The 20,363-nt window shown below is 63.3% G+C and overlaps 2 protein-coding genes across 10 annotated transcripts in view; both read left to right on the forward strand.

Moving 5' to 3' along the window:
* Positions 1 to 5,435, forward strand: part of PNPLA7 (patatin like domain 7, lysophospholipase) — an 80,927-nt gene extending 75,492 nt beyond the window's left edge. For all 6 annotated transcript variants that reach the window (XM_087418672.1, XM_087418674.1, XM_087418675.1 and 3 more), the window contains 9 exons: positions 836 to 952; positions 1,114 to 1,183; positions 2,254 to 2,370; positions 2,931 to 3,079; positions 3,505 to 3,657; positions 3,776 to 3,886; positions 4,393 to 4,477; positions 4,716 to 4,819; positions 4,977 to 5,435. In XM_087418672.1, coding sequence (XP_087274798.1) covers positions 836 to 952; positions 1,114 to 1,183; positions 2,254 to 2,370; positions 2,931 to 3,079; positions 3,505 to 3,657; positions 3,776 to 3,886; positions 4,393 to 4,477; positions 4,716 to 4,819; positions 4,977 to 5,075 — 1,005 coding nt within the window. In that variant the 3' untranslated portion in view covers positions 5,076 to 5,435. The remainder of the gene's footprint in view (positions 1 to 835; positions 953 to 1,113; positions 1,184 to 2,253; positions 2,371 to 2,930; positions 3,080 to 3,504; positions 3,658 to 3,775; positions 3,887 to 4,392; positions 4,478 to 4,715; positions 4,820 to 4,976) is intronic.
* Positions 5,436 to 6,410: 975 nt separating this feature from the next.
* Positions 6,411 to 15,414, forward strand: NSMF (NMDA receptor synaptonuclear signaling and neuronal migration factor). Of its 4 annotated transcripts, XM_087418693.1 has the most exons (16): positions 6,411 to 6,659; positions 7,070 to 7,131; positions 7,796 to 8,302; positions 9,506 to 9,581; positions 10,507 to 10,512; positions 10,803 to 10,895; positions 11,817 to 11,869; positions 12,547 to 12,636; positions 13,225 to 13,349; positions 13,667 to 13,750; positions 13,839 to 13,872; positions 13,973 to 14,043; positions 14,208 to 14,287; positions 14,678 to 14,780; positions 15,003 to 15,078; positions 15,167 to 15,414. In XM_087418693.1, the coding sequence occupies exons 1-16, from the start codon at positions 6,589 to 6,591 to the stop codon at positions 15,262 to 15,264; spliced, it is 1,629 nt and encodes a 542-aa protein (XP_087274819.1). In that variant the 5' UTR covers positions 6,411 to 6,588; the 3' UTR covers positions 15,265 to 15,414. The 4 variants fall into 4 exon arrangements, with proteins under 4 accessions (XP_087274819.1, XP_014637860.1, XP_087274817.1 ...); XM_014782374.2 differs by lacking the exon at positions 10,507 to 10,512 and having other exon boundaries at positions 6,412 to 6,659; positions 10,827 to 10,895; XM_087418691.1 differs by lacking the exons at positions 10,507 to 10,512; positions 10,803 to 10,895 and having other exon boundaries at positions 6,412 to 6,659.
* Positions 15,415 to 20,363: the final 4,949 nt, after the last annotated feature.

Consider the following 20,363-nt stretch of genomic DNA (forward strand, 5'->3'; position numbering starts at 1 on the left):
CCACGCTGGCCTGGGTCCTTGTCCTCCAGGAGCATGTGTGTTCCCTCTGCTCCTTCCAAGGCAGGACTTTCACGCGTCAGTGAGAGCACATAGGGGGCAGGTGACCCACCCCCAGCTGGGGGCCTACCCCATGTTCAGCCCATGCTCCGGGCTTTTCCATCCCAGCTGCTGTCCACACAGAGGCAGGGAGGATGCTTTCTCTCCAACCCTCACCCCTAAGGAGTCAGCTGGCCCCGAGCCCAGGTGTTGGGGCAAGGCCAGCACTGCCTGCCTGGTCACGTGTCCTGCTCCTTGCAGGTCTAACTGGCCCCCATCCTCACTGAGGAGGGATGGGCCTCGGTCCCACCAGGGAGAATGGGGCCCTCTGCAGGGCCACTGCTCCCCAGGACCCTGACAGAGCGTCTACCATGGTGGAGTGTGAAGGCCAACCCCGAGCATGCCAGGTGGGGGCAGCCCTCCTGGAGAAATCTCCGTGGGTCTCCTTGCTCTCAGGGACCTTGGTGGGCCGAGGTGGGGCTCCTCCTTGCCGCTCACCTGCCCAGTGCTGGTCCTGGCCTGGGCCTTGTCCCAGCCTCGCCTTCCACTTTCCCCACTGAACAGGCAGCGAGGACCAGGCTGGCCAGGCCTGCTGGGGTGTCCCCATAGGAACTCTAGGCCCTGCCGCTCAGGCCATAGCATTTGCTCCCCCAGAGAGCCCCACAGGATGCTTCTCCCCTGGAGGATGCTTCCCGCATGCCCTTGTTCTGTTCGCAGTGGTGTTCTGCCCGTGCCTGCAGGTGGGGGATGTGAGCTCCTCCTCCTCTGCAGGAGCCTCACATGTGCCCTGCCCACTCAGGACATGACGTCTATGGTGAAGACCATGCTGGACCTGACCTATCCCATCACGTCCATGTTCTCGGGGGCCGGCTTCAACAGCAGCATCTACAGTGTCTTCAAGGACCGGCAGATCGAGGTGCCCCCCCCCCCCCCGAGCAGGGACGACCCTGGGGAGCTCCAGCCTGGCCTGTGTCTGGATGCTTGGCTCCTTCCTCATCCCCCAAATCCCCAGGCCTGCAGGGTAGGGGGCTGGTGGCCAGGCAGGATGGCCCCTCTGAGCTCTGCCTCTCCTCACAGGACCTGTGGATCCCCTACTTCACCATCACCACGGACATCACTGCCTCTGCCATGCGGGTCCACACAGATGGTGAGCGCCTCTTCCTGGGATGCAGGGCTGCCCTCGACACGGGCCCAGGCATGCACAGGGCATAGCCCCACTCAGGGCAGAGCGGCTCCGGGAGATGGCTTTGAAGGACCAGTTTGAGGAGAGGGCAGGAGGAGAGCCTGGCTGCTCCGTGAGCCTGGGGAAGCCTCAGGATCACCCAGAGAGGCTCAAGGAGACTGAACACAGACATGACCCTGCCATGAGCACGAAGGATGGGGGGATGGGGACATAGCCTGGAGCCCAGAGACCCCAGAGGCCAGCAGGGCACAGAAAGAGGTGGAGACAATCATGTGAACTGAGGAGAGGACTAGAGTGAAGTGCACACTCAGGTCGTGGGTGCTAATGAAGGGCACACTCAGAACGTGGGTGTAGATGAAGGGCACGCTCAGAATGTGGGTACGGATGAAGGGCACGCTCAGGACGTGGGTGCAGATGAAGGGCACGCTCAGGACGTGGGTGCGGATGGAGGGCACGCTCAGCACGTGGGTGCTGATGGGGGCACGCTCAGGACGTGGGTGCGGATGGGGGGCACAGTCAGGACGTGGGTGCAGATGAAGGGCACACTGAGGTCACGGTGTGTGTGGTTAGAATAGGCAGTTGGTGGCATTACTGGGATGGGGACAGTGAGTCCCTGGGTGGGCAGCTGAGGGCCCTTTCTCAGCCAGTGTTTTGGCAGCTGCTGGTTGTGTCTGGTTAGAGGGTGAGTGGGGGGCGTGTTGGCAGAAGGCCGTGCCCATGCCAGTTTGGAGCCCAGCACATTGGAATGTGTTGAGACCCCAGAGCAAGCCTGGCCTCCCTTGGGCCTCCCATCCCTCCGGTGCTCCTTTCCTGGAGAGCCTCCCTCGGGGAGGATGGTGCCCAAGAGTGTGTCCATGTGCCCAGGCCTGGTGCCTTCACCGGAGGTCGGACGTGCAGGCTTCAGGACCCCACATAGGCGAGGCTCTGATCCGAGGGTCCAGGGCAGGCCCTCCGTGGGCGGCAAAAGGCTTCTCTCCTGCCCCTTGGCAGGGTCCGGCAACCTCTCCCCTTGACCACTCTCAACTCCCTCCCAGGCTCCCTGTGGAGGTATGTGCGTGCCAGCATGTCCCTGTCAGGCTACATGCCCCCCCTCTGTGACCCCAAGGACGGACACCTGCTAATGGACGGCGGCTACATCAACAACCTCCCAGGTACTGTGGTGGGCGGGGAAGGACTGCCCTGGCTCCTGCCTCAGCTGCCTCCACTCCCGGGAAGGCCAGTGGCACACGTTTTCCTCAGAGTGTGCCAAGGGGAAATGACAGGCTCGCCTGGAGCACACAGAACAGGCACACGCACAGATGCACGCCCGCGCACACGCTCGGGCACTGTGTGCTCCCAGCATATGGCTGTGTTTGTCAGCTCAGCAGTGCTCAGAACAAGGGCCAAGTAGAGGAGCTGGGAGCAATTACATCCCGTCTGCGCCCACAGTCGGAACTAACAGCCTGCAGGTGTCGGGTTTGCTGTCAGGGAGGCCCCTCCCTTGGGCGCACCTGTCACCTGTTGGACAGTTCTGTGCGCTCAGCTGCCCACCTCTACAGGCCCTGGTGTGACATGGAGGAGACTCCCTGGGTCAGGGCCTCGGGCAGGCTCCACCCCTGTCGCTCCAGCTCCACCCCTATTCCCCCAGCTCTGTCCCATCCCCCCAGCTCTGCTCCTACCTGGGGCTCTGGTTACCTGTCCCAGTTGGTGACCAGGGCCACGTCCTCCCCAGCGGATGTGGCCAGGTCGATGGGGGCAAAGGTGGTGATTGCCATTGATGTGGGCAGCCGGGACGAGGTGGACCTCACCAACTATGGCGACGCACTGTCTGGGTGGTGGCTGCTGTGGAAGCGCTGGAACCCCTTGGCCACGAAAGTCAAGGTAGGGCACACCCCTGTGCAGTGCCCAGGCAGGCGCCACTTCTCTGCGGCTTCTCCGTGCAGCCTCCCCACACCCTCGTGCCTGGGTCCCTGAGAGGGGTGCTGCGGTGCCTTCTGTGGGCAGGGGAGGGGGCACACCTTCCAGGCTCCGAATCCAGCGGGCTGCAGTTACTCATCATCCCTGCCCACGTGGGACCAGCTCTGGGGAAGGGGGACTGGCCTAAAGGCTCCACACCGCACCAGGACCCATTCTAGGACCTCTGCTGGGTGCCGGCCCGCCCCCAGGCCTGGCGGAGCTGTGTCTCACTTTGGGGGTGGGGGGAGGGAGGTGACCAGGGCACGAGACGCGGGTGGCTGTGCCCGCATGGGGTCTGTGGGCCACGTGGGGAGGGGAGAGCCTTGCTCAGGTGGCTGTGCCGGTGGCAGGTATTGAACATGGCAGAGATCCAGACGCGCCTGGCCTACGTGTGCTGCGTGCGGCAGCTGGAGATGGTGAAGAGCAGCGACTACTGTGAGTACCTGCGCCCCCCCATCGACAGCTACCGCACCCTGGACTTTGGCAAGTTCAACGAGATCTGCGTGAGTGTCGCTGGGGGCGTGTGAGGGCCCCTGCCTGGCCTCCCTGCCCTCCCTCCTAAGAACGCAGGAAGCGGGGCCTCTGGCACCTGGTCACGGGGTCTCGGGTGTGTGTGTGCAGGAAGTGGGGTACCAGCATGGGCGGACAGTGTTTGACATCTGGGGTCGAAGTGGTGTGCTGGAGAAGATGCTACAGGATCGGCAGGGGACGAGCAAGATGAAGCCATGTGATGTGAGTGCCCGAGCTGATGCCCCCTGTCTTCCTTCCTCCCTCCTGTGATGGCTGGCCCTCCTGTGACCTGTCTTCTGCCCACCCCGCCCATGGGACGTGCAGAGCTCCCTGCAGCCGGCAGCACCTCGGAGCACCCCCTCAACTGCTCAGGCCTGCCGGCGCCCCCCGGGGGGCCAGAAGAAGAGGACAGGGGCAGCAGCCCTGGGGAGCTGTCTCCTGGCCTCTGTCCTGGCATCCCCTCTCTTTGCCCCCCCTCTGGCTCTCCACCCTAGTGGTGCTTGTGGTGGGAGAGGATGGTGGTCTGGGTGGGGGTCTGCTCAGGACTCTGCCCATCTTTCGTGCCCCCGCCCCCATTCCAGGGGCTCTGGCACCTCAGCAGGCTAGGGCCACAGAGGGTCGCAGAGAGGGTGGGGCTGGGGGCCTGGCGGGGCAGTCAGGGCCTGCGGTCAGGGGGGCGTGGGGTGTAGTGGCTTTGGCCAGATGTCTTCTCCGCCTTGGCCTTCCAGGTCCTCCCCTGCCCCAATGCCTCCTTTACGGACCTTGCTGAGATTGTGTCGCGAATCGAGCCTGCCAAGGCGGCTGCAGTGGATGGTGAGTTGGACTCCTGGGGCATGTGCCTGCACAGCTGAGGACAGTGGTGGCAGTATCCCCTCCTGACCCTTGTTCAACAAGCCGCCCTGGCCACCAGGCTCACTGTAGCAGCCTCTGGACCTAGTTGGCTATGTGGCAGGACCCATGCCACCCTGGGAGTCTGTGGCCATGAGCTCCAGTGGTGCCTGGCATGGCTCCTGCCCTCGGGAGAGGACCAACACAGCCTCCCTCTGCCCAGATGAATCTGACTACCAGACCGAGTACGAGGAGGAGCTGCTGGAGGGCGCCCAGGACGCGTACGCTGACTTCCAGAGCTCCCTGGCCGACTCAGCCTCCGACTCGGTGAGCTGCCAGCCCTGCCCCTTGGCCAAGCCGGCTCTGAGGGCCCCAAGCAGGTGGGATGCTCCCTCCCTGCTGCCCTGCAGCCCAGGACCAGAGAACTCTAGCCCGGGGTCAGCCCTCTGGGCTTACCCCCACCTTACTGTGTGTTTACTTCCAGGAGGATGAGCTCTCACTTCGGCATCGGGACCCCAGTCTGGCATCTCCAAAACCGTCCCAGGACTCCTCATCCCCCTGGCTGTCTGACCAAGATGGGTAGAGGTCTCTGCTCTGATGTGCCCTGAAGCCAGCATCTTCTGTGGGCCTGTCCCAGAGACTGTGGCTCCTGCAGCTCCTGAGGGCCCTTCCCTGGCCTGCTAGGGAGACCGGGCTGGGGCCCAGGGCCCTGCCTGCCAGTGCATCCAGCTTCTCCCGTGCTGGGGCCCAAAGCTATGTTGGCGTGTCTCAGGTCTCTGTGCACTGGCAGCTCCTGGTGGGGCGCTCGGTCCTGGCACCCCCTGCACACACGGCAGCCCTAGGAGGCCATGCCAGCCCCTGAGAGCCCCAGTGAGGCCACTGAGAGATGTTGGAGCCCCTGATGCTTCCAGTTAGCGAGTCAATAAAGGTAGATCTGACTGTGTGGGCTGTGTGGTCCGTGCGCCGGAGTCCTGTGGCAGAGAGCAACACCAAGATGTGCCCCACGGGAGCGGGGCTGTAGGGCCACATCCCTGAGGCTGGGGTGACTGTGGCGTTGCCTGCCCTCCCCCAGGTCGCTGTGTGGGGACCCCAGGACCCCAGGCACCCCTCTCCTGGGGCTTGAGACCCAGGGCAGCAACTCCAAGCCAGGCAGGCAGGGCACCCCGGGTCTGGGGTGGAGCTGGGGTCCCCCACACCAGGGATGAGCCCCTCCCGATCGCTCAGGAGGTGTTCCCACCAGTGCACACAAGATGCTCCCCTGAGACGTGGAACACTCACACTTTATTTCTGAGATCGTTAAATGGCACCTGGGGCGACCTTCTGTATAAGGGGTGGGAGGACTGCTGGCCTGTGACTTTGGGATCCACGATCCCTGCAGGTGTCAGGGCTGGGACGTGGATCTTCGAGGGCCTGGGAGACCCCTGACTGGAGGCCGGGCACCTTGTGGTCAGGTGACCGCCCGCCTCAGTTTCCCTGCTGGAGAAAAGTGGCATGAGAGAGCAGAACCAGGTGCCCCGCCCCTGCCCCTGCCGTCACTGTGGGCGGAGCCCCTTGGGCCCGTGAAGCCACGGTGGGCAGAGCCGGCGCCCCAGGCGTGACGTCATGGTGGGCCGTCCCTCCGAGGCCCGCCCATGCTCCTGACGTCATGGTTGGCAGAGCTTCTTGGGCCCGCTACGTCACGGTGGGCGGGGCGTCTCCCAGACCAGACGTTGCGGTGGGCAGTCTCGCCTAGCCGCGCCCCTGCACTGACGTCACGGGGGGGGGGGGCGAACCTGCAAGCCCCGCCCCCAGACCGGGCTTCTCGGACGGCCCCTTTAGCCCCGCCCCAGCCCTGACGTCACCGTGGGCGGCCCCTCCACGCCACGCCCTGGCCCTGACGTCGCGGTGGGCGGAGCGTCACCCCCGGTGCTGGCCGAGCTCTCCGTGTGCGGCGGGACGCGGAGCGCTCGGCGAGGCCATGCGGGTCCAGGGCCCGAGCCCGAGCCCGAGCCCGAGCCCGAGCCCCAGCCCCAGCCCCGACGCGGCGCGGCTCCCCCGGCGGAGGCGGCGGGCGCGGGGCGCGCTCTGAGGCCGGGGGATGCGCCGCCGCCCCGACCATGGGCGCCGCCGCCTCCCGGAGGAGGGCGCTGAGGAGCGAGGCCATGTCCTCAGTGGCGGCCAAAGTGCGGTGAGTGCGGCCACCGGGCTCAGCGCCCCCGCCCCGTCGGCGTGTCCCGCGCGCCCCTCCCCCGTGACGGGTGCCCGCGCGTCGCCTCCCCCGCGCCCCGCCTGTGTGCGCCCTCCCGAGACTGCGGGGGGCGCGTCGCGCGACCTCACGACTCGACATCGCGTGGCGGGGTCTGGACAGAGAGCAGGCCGGGGCCGGGCCTGCAGGTCCGGCCGAGGTGCCACGGGACCTAAGGGTCCCAGAACTGCGACCTGCCCGCCCTGGGCTTTCCGGGTGGGAAGGGTGCCTTGGTGGTGACCCCCGATCCCTCTCTTGCTGATGCCGAGGGTGCGGCTGTGGGTGGGCTCCTGCGGTGGGACAGGCGAGTGGGCCTGTGTGCCCTGACGGCGCACCCCGCTGTCCACCTGCAGAGCAGCCCGAGCGTTTGGCGAGTACCTGTCCCAGAGTCATCCTGAGAACCGGAACGGTGCAGGTAGGCACGCGAGGCGGTGCCAGGGCGGGGTCCGTCCACAGCCCCCCAACCTAGGGGATGCTGCCCCTGCCCCAGGCCAGGCCATGGGGACTGCAGGATGCAAGCAGCGACAGCTGCCCTGCTGAGCTGGCTTCCTCACGCCCCCTGCCCTCCCTGGCCCACAGCCCCAAGAGGAGCTCCGAGTCACTCATCACCATGGCACCTACCCAGCCTGGGCCGTTGGCATGGCAACAGGCCTCTTGGCACCCCCAGGGCTGGCACTACTGTCTCTGGGGGCCAGCTGGTGGGGGGGAGGGGAGAAGTTGGCACTGGGCATACGGGTGCGGTGACAGGCTGGGAGGTGGCCTGCTTGTTCCTGCCCCCCCAGATCACCCACAGGTAGCACAGCCTGTCGCCCCCGCCATGCACGCACACACACACAAACAAACGCACACGAGGGGTCTGGGGCCCAGATAGGAGGGAAGTGGGAACCTCTAGAAGGAACGCACAGCTCGGAACCACATTTCTGAAGACAGAAGGGACTAGAGTTTGGTTAGTAGGGCTGGGGAGCACCCCAGCCCCCCACATCCAGGCTAGGCACCTGCCGGGTGTTCCCTGCCCTCAGAGCACCGGGAGACTGGGAGAGCAGGGTGGGCTGCGAGTTCACCTGGCGCCTCACCCCCAGACCACTTGCTGGCTGACGCCTACTCTGGCCACGACGGGTCCCCCGAGATGCAGCCAGCCCCCCAGAACAAGCGCCGCCTCTCCCTGGTCTCCAACGGCCGCTATGAGGGCAGCCTCTCGGAGGAGGCGGTCAGCAGGAAGCCGGCCGGTGAGGGCCCCCAGCCCCGTGTGTACACCATCTCCGGGGAGCCAGCCCTGCTGCCCAGTCCGGAGGCCGAGGCGATAGAGCTGGCCGTAGTGAAGGGGCGGCGGCAGCGGGAGCGGCACCCCCACCACCACAGCCAGCCCCTGCGTGCCAGCCCGGGCAGCAGCCGGGAGGACGTCAGCAGGCCCTGCCAGAGCTGGGCGGGCAGCCGCCAGGGTTCCAAAGAATGTCCCGGATGCGCCCAGCTGGCCCCTGGCCCCAGCCCCTCCCCTCGGGCCTTTGGGCTGGACCAGCCACCCCTGCCTGAGGCCACCAGCCGCCGCAAGAAGCTGGAGAGGATGTACAGCGTCGACCGTGTGTCTGGTGAGGGGGCTCGTCCTGGGCACGGGCAGGCTCGGGCACGGTGCTGGTGCTGGGGTCTACCAGCAGCAACCGCTGTGAGGCTTGGACAGGTGGAAGGTGCTCAGGTCATGGCGTGCAGGTTGAGTCCTGCTGACACATCTCATGCCCCATGTCAGGCCTTATGGTTGGCTTTGGCCCTGCTAGTACTTCCTGGAGAAGGGGGCTTGGGAGGATCCTGAGGGTTGAGCAGGCAGAAAACATGGCTTAACTGGAAGATCAGGCTGCCTTTGGGGAGTCCTGGGGAACAGTCCTTGCCCTGGGGCCCACCAAGTGGGGATCCCACTCACCTCAGGAGCCACATAGCTGTCTGGGGCCTGGCCAGCCACTGGGCTCCTCCCCAGGATTGGGGACCTGCGCAGGTGTCTGGGGAGGCCTGGAGGCTGGCTGTGTCTGGAAGAGGCCTCCCTGGGACCCCATGCCTCCTGGCTCTGGGGTCACCTCCTAAAGAGCAGAATTCTAACTAGCTGAGCTGCCATGTCCTCCTAGGATACTTCCTGAGCCTCCAAGTCAGCAGCCACCTGGGCGTCAGGGCACAGGCCTGGGATGTGGGCCGTTCACCTCCATGACCTCATGCTCCTCTGATGGACTCCCCTGATGGCAGGGGGCTGTGGCCGGGCTCAGGGTGACAGAGAGCAAACTCGAGCTCTCGAGTTTGGGAAGGGGCAGCCCTCAGCAAAGTGGTCTCCATACTTGGTGAGGGTCTCCACCTTACCCTGGTGGAAGGGTCTGGGGCAAGGGAGGTCTGGCCGAGCGGACACCAGAGCGTCAGGCCTGCAGAAAAGGCCTCAAAGCCCCCAGGAGAGGCTACAGCCATTGTCTCTACCCTGCCCCTCCTGCCCAGAGGGAGACAGTGAGTCCTCTCCCCCAGCACCCTGGAGACAGGCTGTGCTTTCAGAGAAATACTGCTCAGCTGTGGGCAGCCAAACGGGGCACGGAGCAGACGATCCAAGTGTTAGGAAGCCGCGAACTCACTCGGCTTGAACAGCTGGCAGGCACATGCTGCGTCTGGCCCTGCACTGGCCTCCTCCCACCTGGGAGAGGGCTGGGGGACCCTGGTGCCTTTCCTCTGAGGGCTGTGGCAGAAGCACCCCCTTCCCCGACAGGTGGGTGGAAAGGCTTCAGGAGCCCCCAGGCCACCCTTGTCACTGCTATTGTTTCTTCCAGATGACGTACCCGTCCGCACCTGGTTCCCCAAGGAAAACCTCTTCAGTTTCCAGACAGCCACCACAACTATGCAAGCGTGAGTCGCATGCCTGACGTGTGGCCACTGTGCGGGCCTGGGCCGGGGGGCCTCTTGCTGGTGCTCAGGAACTCCTCCCGGATCCTCTCCTGCCCTCTGGGCCCACCTGGGTGGCTGCTCCTGAGCAGCCCCACGTACCCATGTCCGCCAGATCTGCGGGAAGTGACGTCATTCTGAAGGGAGGCAGGTCTGGCTGCTCTCCCCGCTCCCACGGCCATCCCCCACCCCCACCAACCCTCCCTTCCCCATTGCCCTGCCCCCCCAGCCCTCCAATCCCTCACAGTCCTCCAGGCTGTCCATCCTGTCCTCTGGGGACCTGGCCCGAGGCTGCAGCTGATGTAGTTGCCAATGGGGATGGTTCTGGGTCACTGCCCCATCTCAGCCCATGACCCCGCTCTGCCCCCACGTATGCCCCAAACAGCAGCCTCCTTGTGCTTCCTGTGCCCCTCAGGTGATCACAGCTTAGGGGTCTCTGGGGGGTCTGCTCTTCTCTACCTTCCACACACATATGGGTTTTCTCTCATAAGATTCCTTCCACAGAGCCACCCTTTGCTGCAATGTCCCCCACACCAAAGAAGCTCCCTCCCTACATGCTACCCTGGGGAGCTCACTGCCGCCCTTGGGCTAGCTGGGGCTGCCATCTGCGCTGCTGGCTCTAGGGCTGGCAGGGCACAGTCAGACCTCTGTGCCGGTCTGACCAGGTCACAGCACCTGGAGGCATGGGCTGCGGTGACCTCAGCGTCCACTGCCCTTTCAGAGGCTGGCCCACAGTGAAGCCAGTGCCTTGCTGGTGCTTGGGGTACCTGTGAGGGACTCTCCGAGTTAGTGACAAGAAGGGAACCAACCGCAGGGGGGCTTGAGGGCTGAGGGATCATGGCTCATTGTATCTTTTTTCTCACGCTGCCCCTTCCCGCCACGACTCCAGCATCTCGTAAGTACTCTGTGGGACCTCGAGCCTAAGGGCATGGTGGTTGTCCCTGGGGGGCCCTCCTGCCCCCAAATAGGTTTGGGCAGGCCAGGGACCTGGGCCTTGACTGTGAGGGAGTGCTGTGTCCCAGTAAGCACCAAGGCCACAGCGGGGCCTGCTGGGAGCTGGGCTGAGGACAGGGCAAGGCAAGCCAAGACCCTCTGCCTGGCCTGGGGCCCTGGATGCCCCACAGGGCCCTGTGCTCGTGCCTCTGTCCCCACGTCTTTGTCCGTTCTGCCTGCGGCCAAGGGCAGTGCTGACTTGCAGCGGTTTCCCAGGGTGTTCAGGGGCTACGCGGAGAGGAAGCGCCGGAAACGGGAGAATGATTCCGCGTCTGTAATCCAGAGGTAGGGCCTGCCAGCCACTCGCCACCAGGGTCCGTCTCTTGTCTGTGCTGGTCTGGCCTGGGCCCACCCGGCCCTGGCAGACCTGATGGGGGAAGGGCGGTGGCGACCACTGGCCTGGCCCTGCTCTGGGGACGCGGCAGGCAGGAGAGGTCATGTGGCCTGAATCCCCCAGGCCTATGCTTTGGGGGCACATTGACAGTTCAACTGCAGCCAGCTGGCCCATGGTGTCTCTCTCTGGCCCTTGAAGCCAAGAGGTGTGGGGTCAGCAGCAAGGCTTACCCTTCCCAGTCTCCGCCTCAGAGATGTGTCCAGGGAGCTTGTCTGTCCATCTTGGACACTGGGCCTTGGCAAGGCACAAAGTTGGGGGCAAAGAAGACCTGCCTCTGAGGTGGCTCAGGGACACTGGGGGGTGGGGGCGCTCTGCAGACCCCAGCCTACCTGGGGGTGGTGCAGACAATGGCGCTTCCCTGATGGCTGAGTGCAGGAAGCAGGAGCCCTTGACCACTGGGGAGGGAGGCTGGCAGGGTTCAGACTGTGCCTGGGCCCAAGGAGGGAATGGAGGGGTGGGCAGTGGAGGTGGGCTGGCTGAGTGCAGGAGGTCACTGACAGAGGTTTTGGGATGGGGAGGTGAGGCGGCAAGAGAAGGCTTGACCATCGTGCCTTTGTCCTGGCAGCACAGCTCTGGTCCTTCCAGAGCCCTGGAAGTGCCTCTGTAGGAGAGGGACTGGACGGGGTTTGCCTCTGGGTGGGCGACGGGCCAGTGGGAGAGCGTAGAGCGCAAGGACGGCATCTCTCACCGAAAAGGACGAAGGCAGAGCCTCAGGCGCCGTCAGGGGCCGTGGCGGGCGGGGAGCGTGGGGACGCGGGGCGCCGCCCACCCCGTCTCGGGCCCTCACCAGCCCCCCGTGCTTCTTCCCCCAGGAACTTTCGCAAACACCTGCGCATGGTCGGCAGCCGGCGGGTGAAGGCTCAGAGTAAGAACCGGGCGCGCAGCGGGGACGCGGGGACGCGGGGGCGGGGGCGGCGCTGCTCTTGACCGCCAGGGCTTCGCGTGCTGCTTGCTGCGCCGGAACCCCCCCGTGACCCCAGGCCCACCCCGAGCCCCGCCCCCAGGCCGAGCCCCGCCCCAGCATCCAGGCTCCACCCCATTGGCCCCGCCCCGGGCCACTGACTCCGCCCTTTAGCCTGGTCTTGACAGCACAGACCTCCACCACCAGCCTCACCGCAGCATCCAGGATTCGCTCCTAGCCGCGCACCCCCACTCCCAGAGCCGGAACTCCCTGCCTCTACTCTTCCCGCGGAGCCAACCTCACCGTTAGTCCAAGTCTACCTCATGTCACTCAGGCTCTGCGGATGCCCGCCCCGGTCCACTCCAGGCCCCGCCCCGGCCACTCAGGCCCCGCCTCCACTCAGGCCCCGCCTCTGCCCATTCCAGGCCCCGCCTCCACCGAAGCCTTAACCCCGCCTGCTCCAGGCCCCGCCTCCACTGAGGCCCCGCCTCCACCGAAGCCTTAACCCCGCCCGCTCCAGGCCTCGCCTCCACTGAGGCCCCCCGCTCCCCGCCCACTCTAGGCCCCGCCTCCACCGAGGGCCCCGCCCCGTCAGGCCCCGCCCCCGGCCCGCTCGCTGACTGGTTTCGCTCTCACTGCAGCGTTCGCCGAGCGGCGCGAGCGGAGCTTCAGCCGGTCCTGGAGCGACCCCACCCCCATGAAAGCCGACACTTCCCACGACTCCCGAGACAGTAGGTGCCCGGGGCAGGCCGGCCCACCTCCCTTGAGGCTCCCCCAGGCCCCGTGCTCCACAGGGGGGTCACTGCCCTAGCAGTTAGGCTTCTGCGCCTCTACTCTCCCAGCTTCAGTTTACCCGTCTGTGAGATGGGGCGCTCCAGCACCTCCAACCTCGGGCAGAATTAATTAAGGGCGCAGCGGTGCTGGGCAGGGCTGCCTGTAGAGCTCTGTTCTGCTGGGCCTGTGTGCTGCCCCGACTGCGGAAGGCCCAAGTGGCAGGTGCTGTGGTGCTCAGTCCTCCTTGGTCCCGGGCACGGGCATGCCGGGCTGGGGCTGCCACTTGTGCGCTGGCTCCCATCTGCCTTGCACCCGGGGCCACTGGCCTCTCCAGTCTGGCAGCTTCTGGCCGGTGGCAGTGGCCATTCTTGCTGGGCTGGTAGTGATCTTGGCTTGGCTTTGTGGCCCACCCTGGGTCTTTGGCTGGCCTGGGGGACTCTCCAGGGCATGGGTTGCCAGGTCTGTCTACCGCCCATCTCTGGGGGTCACAGCCCGACAGGAGGTGCTGCCGATGGTCTGAGCAGGTGGCCTATCCTGCTCCTCAGGTAGTGACCTGCAGGGCTCTCACTGCACCCTGGACGAAGCCTTCGAGGACCTGGATTGGGAGACTGAGAAGGGGCTGGAGGCTGTGGCTTGTAACACTGAAGGCTTTCTACCGCCTAAGGTCATGGTGAGAGCCACCCCAAGGCTTCTCCAGCCAGTCCTGGGCTGCTGTGGGGGGTCCCTTTTCCTCTGGGAGCCTGACTGGCTCCGCCTAGCATCAGAACAGCCACCGCAGGCTGCCTAGCAAGGAGAAGGCCTCAGGGGCTGCACCAAGGCTTGCCTAGCAGAGGGGGTCTCATGGGGCCCCACGTGGGCTGCTCAGTAGGGAGGGGGTCTGGTGGAGCTCCACGGTGGGCTGCCCAGCAATGGGGGTGACCTCACGGGACTTCTGCTCCCCTCGGCTCTGAGGCAGCAGGGCCCTGATCAGCTCCCGTGTGTCCCCAGCTCATCTCCTCCAAGGTGCCCAAAGCTGAGTACATCCCCACCATCATCCGCAGAGACGACCCCTCCATCATCCCCATCCTCTACGTGAGTGTTTGCCCTGCCTCTCTCCCCTGGGGAGGGGGGATGCTGCCTGAGAGGGACTCTGACGTGGGTGTGGTCTGTGTCTGTCCAGGACCACGAGCACGCGACCTTTGAGGACATCCTGGGTATGTGCCCTCCAATCCCACTGTCTTCTAGTCCCAGGTTGGGGGTGCATGCAGGACGTGGCGGGTGCTGGGGGCAGCACTCACTCACCTCCTTCTCCAGAGGAGATAGAGAAGAAGCTGAACATCTACCACAAGGGAGCCAAGATCTGGAAGATGCTGATCTTCTGCCAGGTGGGGCTCAGTCCCTTTCGGCCCAGGAGTTGGGTGGTCAAGGATGCCACCTCCATGGGTGTGCGTGCGTGTGCATGTGCACGCACCCAGATATGGGGTGGGGGGGAGCAGCACACAGACACCTCGTGTCCGAGGGCCTGCCGGCCAACCACCGTCTGTTACAGGGTGGTCCAGGACACCTGTACCTGCTCAAGAACAAGGTGGCTACTTTTGCAAAAGTGGAGAAGGAAGAGGACATGATTCAGTAAGTGGACAGGGCTGCCCTTGGGGGCTGGGGGGGGAGGGGCTGGAGGCAGTGACCACTGGTACACCCTGCCCCCACAGCCGCTCGCCATGATATTCCTGTCTCTGGAGTTGAGCCCTGGGCCCTGGTCCCACCCGCATCACACCTGGGGAACTCGGGCCCTGGCCCACCCCTCCTCACACCTGGAGGCCTGGCCCGCCCCTCCTCACACCTGGGGACCTTGGGCCTGGCCCACCCCTCCTCACACCTGGGGAACTCGGGCCCTGGCCTACCCCTTCTCACACCTGGAGGCCTGGCCCGCCCCTCCTCATACCTAGGGGCTGGCCCACTTCTCTTCACACCTGGAGACCTGGGCTGGAGACCACGTATGACCTGCTTCTCTCCCACCAGCTTCTGGAAGCGGTTGAGCCGCTTAATGAGCAAAGTCAACCCAGAGCCGAATGTCATCCACGTCATGGGCTGCTACATTCTGGGGAACCCCAATGGGGAGAAGGTACAGGGACCCCAAAACCCACCCCAGGTTTTTGGAGACCCCAGACCCGTGAAAAAGCTTGACAGAAGTCTCCATTTCTCTTTAGGTTGCTTTTCCTTTTTCTTTAATCCTTCCAGAGAAACGCCCTATACCCGAGCCCAGTTTCTTGTGGGGTTCCCTGCCTCTCCCCCACCACTCCTCTCTCCTCCTGCCCTGAACTCACAGCCCCACCCTTCCTTGCAGCTGTTCCAGAACCTCAGGAGCCTCATGACCCCTTACAGGGTCACCTTTGAGTCCCCGCTGGAGTTGTCGGCCCAAGGTGAGCTGGCGGGGCTGGTTCCCAGCCTGTGCAGTGGGGTCTGAGAGGCGGCGGCCTGAGCCCCCGGCCTTGTCCCTTCTTGCCCCAGGGAAGCAGATGATTGAGACCTACTTTGACTTCCGGCTGTACCGCCTGTGGAAAAGCCGCCAGCACTCGAAGCTGCTGGACTTCGAGGACGTTCTGTGAGGGGCAAGGCCACCACCCGGCCGCTTCCTCGGACTGGCGGCTGGAGCTTGGCCGCTGCGTCCGCACCAGACCGTGTGGGTCGTGGTCTTCACACCCTTCAGGGCCCCTCAGACGTCACTCAGGTTTCCTCGGGGTCGGGTCCTCACTGCACCACAGGCCACAGAGGCCACAGCCGCCGGCTCAGGGGGAGCTTCTGCCACCCGGCTGGCAGGCCTCAGCAGCCAGGCGCTGACTGGGCCTAGGCCTCGCCTGGAGGCTGCGGCCTTGGGGCGGCTCCTCTGCGGAGTTCATAGAAATAAGTGCAATTTTCTACACCGGTGAAACAATTCAAAGGGAGGCAGTGTTACTGGTTAACTAGTTAAGTGCTGCGTTACTAGTTACAGCGTAGATGACCAGCCCAGCACGCATTCAGGATCCTCTCTGCTCCCAGCCCCAGCCCCCATCCCTGCGTATCTGATCACCAGCACCGGGAGGCCCGCCTGTGGGGCTGGCGTCACCCGGCTGCCCGGCCTGGCCCTGTCCCGGCCGAGTCCCCGATCCTCCGTGCTTGCGCTCCTCTTGCCACCCCGCTCATCTGACCTCAGCCGCACCGCCTGGCAGGGGTGTGCGCAGCAGGGGAGGGCGCACCTTCCCTTCTCAGAGGAGGCGCCGGGTTGAGCCGGGCCTGCCTGCTCCCCGTCCTCCCACGCCCACCCGGTTCTCTGCTGCTGCTGTCCAGTTCAGCTTTTGTTGGCTGCGGGCTAGAGGCCTCCCCTAGTGCAGAGGCCTGGGGGCTTGGTGGGGGCCTGCCGGGGCTGGGCCCCGGTGGGCGAGAACCCCACCACATGCTGCACTGGGGCCTGGACCCCACATCCCAGGCCCGAGAGCTGAGCAGCTGGTGGACTGTGGGCCCGCAGCCTTGCCTGTGCCCAGTGGGGCAGGCTCTCTTGTATATAGCTGGGGCTCGGGGGCAGGCCCCCCTTTGCAGAGCCTGGGTCTGAGGACACCTGGTTGTGCTCTCGGCCGAGGGTAGGGTGGGGGCGTGTGCCAGGCTCTGAACAATGTACGATATCCCTTAGAGTGACCATTAAATCTGACCCTCTGCTGCTGCCGGCGCATGGGTCTCCTCTCTCAGCACCGTCTGTTACCTTTCTGGGCCCAGGAGCTTCTGGGCCTGCTGGTCTGAGGCTGCTGCTGTGGTGGCCACCTGCACAGCCCAGCCTAGACTGGGGGCTGGGGCTCTCCTGCCCCAGGACACACTCCATGAGGCTTGGGGATGGGGCTGTCAGAACAGGTCCAGGAAGGTGGATGGAGAAGAGCAGGTCCTTAAGACGGCTGCGGGGCTGGGAGGTCCTGGAAAGGGGCTGGGAGGTATGGGGGTGAGAGCAGAGACACACCTACCCCCTGCTGCCTCTGCCCCAACCCCCAGGCACCTAGCAGAGGGCCACGCAGCCCCTCAGACCATTCTGTGCAGGTGGTAAGCATGTGGTCGCAGTGGGAGGCCAGGAAGTGACCACAGGACCAGCTGGCTACCCTTAGCCTCAGTCATCCCCAGGTGTGCCCAGTGCTGCGCCCCTCGGTGGCCAAGCTGCCACTGGGCACAGCCAGGTGTGGCTACCCTGGTGGCTCCCGGTCCAGTAGCCTGGGGACAGAGCAGCAGGTGCCAGTTGGGCACATCCAGGACCACCAAGACTGGGGATGGTGGGAGGCGTGGCTGAAGACACATGGTACCAGGGACCTGGAGGCAAGCAGTCCTTTGTGGGGTGGACATGCCAGCACCCTGGGAGCACATGACCCTGCAGCCTCCAGCTGCTTCTAGGGTATCCCAGACGGGGTTGGGGCCGGGGCACAGAGACAGTGTTGCCAACGTGAATAGATAACGCTTGTAGGAGTTCTGATTAGATAGCAAGTGCCTGTCCACATCCTTTCAATTATGAAGTCACTCACCACAGAGTCACACGTGACTCAAGCGTCCTCTGTGCTCTTCTGAGACATGATGTGTCTCCTTGCCCTTCAGGCCTAGAGCCCACACGAGGCTGCCGGGAAAGTTTCTGTCTGTAGACGAGCCCTGCAGGCCACACGAGCACTCTCCAGCGTGGCCCGCGTACTTGCCACCGTGTGCTGGGACGGCTTGTGCACGGTCGCCTGAGTCCTGACCTTAGGACCAGCTGGAAGCCCTGTCACGCGCTCCTGCCCCTTGCTGGCCTCTCATGGGGACCTGCAGTCGTGGGTCTGGGCTGCTGCAGCAACTGCGTCCGCCCCACACAGTCCTGAGGGGCGGCTGTGGTGGGTCAGGGCTGGGAGGGTCAGCGGCTCGTGGTCTTGCCTCTGGTTCACAAGTTTCTGTTCCTCTCACCTGAGGAGAAGCGTGATGGAGGAAGAGACATCAAACCCAGGAGTCACCCAGGAGCAAGCCCAGTACAAACATGGAAGGCGGTGGCGGACGAGGAGGTGGGCTGGGCGGGGCAGTGGGGCAGGGCCACCGCAGGCCACTGCAGGTCACCACACATCCGCCTGCCCACCTGCCCCAATTGAGATGCAGAAGCAGAGGCGGCCACAAAGATAGTTGGGGAAGAAATGTTTGCAACACATGTGAGGGAGAAAGGATTAAGATCCTTAAGACAGAGCTGTTATGTATTGATAAGCAAGAGACAAAAGCTGATAGGGAAAGTAAACAAAGACCTGAGGAGACACTCAGAGGAGATCAAGTGGCCACCGGGTGATGGGGTCTTGGCCCCATTAGGAGTCGAATGGGAACCAACGCAAGGTGTAAGGTGTTACTTCTTGCCTGTTGGTTTGGCAAAAATTGTAAAGGGTGTTGGTGCCCCATGCTGGTGAGTATGTGGGAGAAAGGTAATGTGAACTGCTGTGGCCTTTTTGAAAAATAATCTGGCAATGGCTTTTAAAATGTAGTTGATAAATAATGATAAACTGGCATGCCCGTTGAGCCAGCACTGCCCTCTGCAAGGATGGCCACTGTCCAACTGCTCATGCCATTAGTTGGGGCAAGTCCAGATCATGTGGATGAGCATGAGTAGATGGTTCAGAAGGCTGATTGTTAAGGGAGAAGTATGGTCAGGCCTGCAAGAGTCCCAAACACCTTCTGTTAAATCTGAAGTGACTAGGTCAAGCTAACATTGGCGGGGTGAGTCCTGCCCTCCCACTGTGATGCATACGCCTCCATAATTACGCAGGCCAGCCTGACCGTAGTGTCCTTGCCATCTTGGATCAGCACGGTGGCCCCACCTGCCCCATCTCCCCCTGCACTGCTCTCTCCAAGCCTTGCACACATGGTACGGACGCCCCCGCCTGCATGTCCAAGCTCACCCCCACAACCCCAAATGGCCACCTGTTGGTACCCCTCGGTTCCAGACATGCGCCCTGGGAGGAAAGACCTGGGGTGTTGTCTGCGGGGTCGTTTGTCGAGACGTCCCCATGGGGCAGCAGAGTGTTTCAAGTCCTACTGAGGTGTGATCCTCATCCTGTACAGACAAACAACAGCTGCTCTGTATAGGAGTAAATCCATGTGTGTGATTGTGGACCATGGAGGAAGGTGTGGAGGAAGTTCACTCCTGGCAGTTAGCATTGCTGGGGGCGGGGGGAGAAGATGTAAAACCTGCCCCTGCAAGTGGCAGGACAGCCTTGGCGCCCCCACCCCGTCCCTACTCCTCTCTCGCTTGCTGCTTCCCCCCAACTCAGTGTCCTCCACCAGCCCCAGACAGGCCTCCAAACTGGCCTCCACGGCCAGCACAGCCCCTGGAGCTCCTTCTCCACCCTGTGGCCAAACTGCTCAACTTGCAGGGCACATCTGTCTCATCTAGAACCTTCCAGTGTTCCATCCCTCTTAGGATGAAACTCACACTTGGTACCACTGTTTGCTCCCACTTCCAGAAGGGACACGTTGTGCCAACAGTTCCTTTTACTGAGTCTGTGCACCCTGGGGGAAAGAGATTCCCACTGGCATTTCCCTGGGAGGGGTCTCCAGAGACCAGAATTAGGAGGGAGGTCATCAAAACCACTGTGGGAGGTGCCTCCACAGGTCCCACCCCACACGCTGTCACCTGGACAGGGCTGGGGTCTGGGGACCCCAGGAAGTCAGCCACTTGAGCTAAACATGCTGGATCCACTGGGTCTGGTGTGGGGGAACCTGGCTCAAGGGCTAGGAAGGGGGACCCTGGAAGGGACCAGGAGTCAGGGATCTAGAAAGTACTGGAAAGCCACCTACAAAGGTGTTTATAAGCCCCCAGGCCTGTGTGGACCTGGCCCTCACCCGTGCCATAACCAGCGCACCGGCCCAATCCCAGATGCACCACTGGTGGCACAGCACAGCGACGTGGAGGACACAGTGAAGGAAAAGGGGGGACCTGGGACTAGAGCCACTGAGACTGCAGCCGAAACTCCAGCATCTCCACAGGGTGGAGGCAGGACCCAGTCTCAGGGTGGCATTCAAAATGTTACAGACCAGAACTGTTGGCACCCACGAAAGTCTTGACCAGCAGAGACAAGGCCATCAGCAAGCACAAAAGATGAGGGGTCACAGAGGTTGGAATTATCTGACAGAGACTCAAAAGAGCTGTTGTGAAGATGCGTGAATGAGCCGTTGTGAGCACTTAGACCAGACAGAAATGTAGGAAGTACCAGCAAAGAAATAGAAGCTATAGAAGAGCCACATGGACACTTTAGGACTGAGAAACATAGTAACCAAAACAAACAAACCCTCTCTCACTGGGCAGACTCGAGGTGACAGAGGAAAGAGTCCATGAACTAGAAGATAGGTCAATAGAGATTATCCTGTCTGAACAATAAAAAAGATTGAAAAAATAATTAACGGAGCTCAGGGTCTGTTGCACCACAGAAAGTATAAGATCCATTTCTTTAGAGCCCCAGAAGCAAAGGGAAAACTGTGTTGCTGGAAAAATATCTGAGGAAATACATACTGAAAACATCCCAAGTTTAGCAAAAGATATGAGCCTACAGATTAAGAAACTGAGCTGATCCCAAACAGCATAAAGCCAAAGACATCTACACCCAGACATCGTAATCAAACTACTGAAAACTAAAGACAAAGAAGAATATTGAAAGCAGAGAGAGAAAAGACACCTCACCTGTAAAGGAACATG

The sequence above is a fragment of the Ceratotherium simum genome, chromosome 29 (genome assembly GCF_057802395.1).
Source record: "Ceratotherium simum simum isolate JZ-2026a chromosome 29, ASM5780239v1, whole genome shotgun sequence".
In the NCBI taxonomy this organism is placed as follows: domain Eukaryota; kingdom Metazoa; phylum Chordata; class Mammalia; order Perissodactyla; family Rhinocerotidae; genus Ceratotherium; species Ceratotherium simum.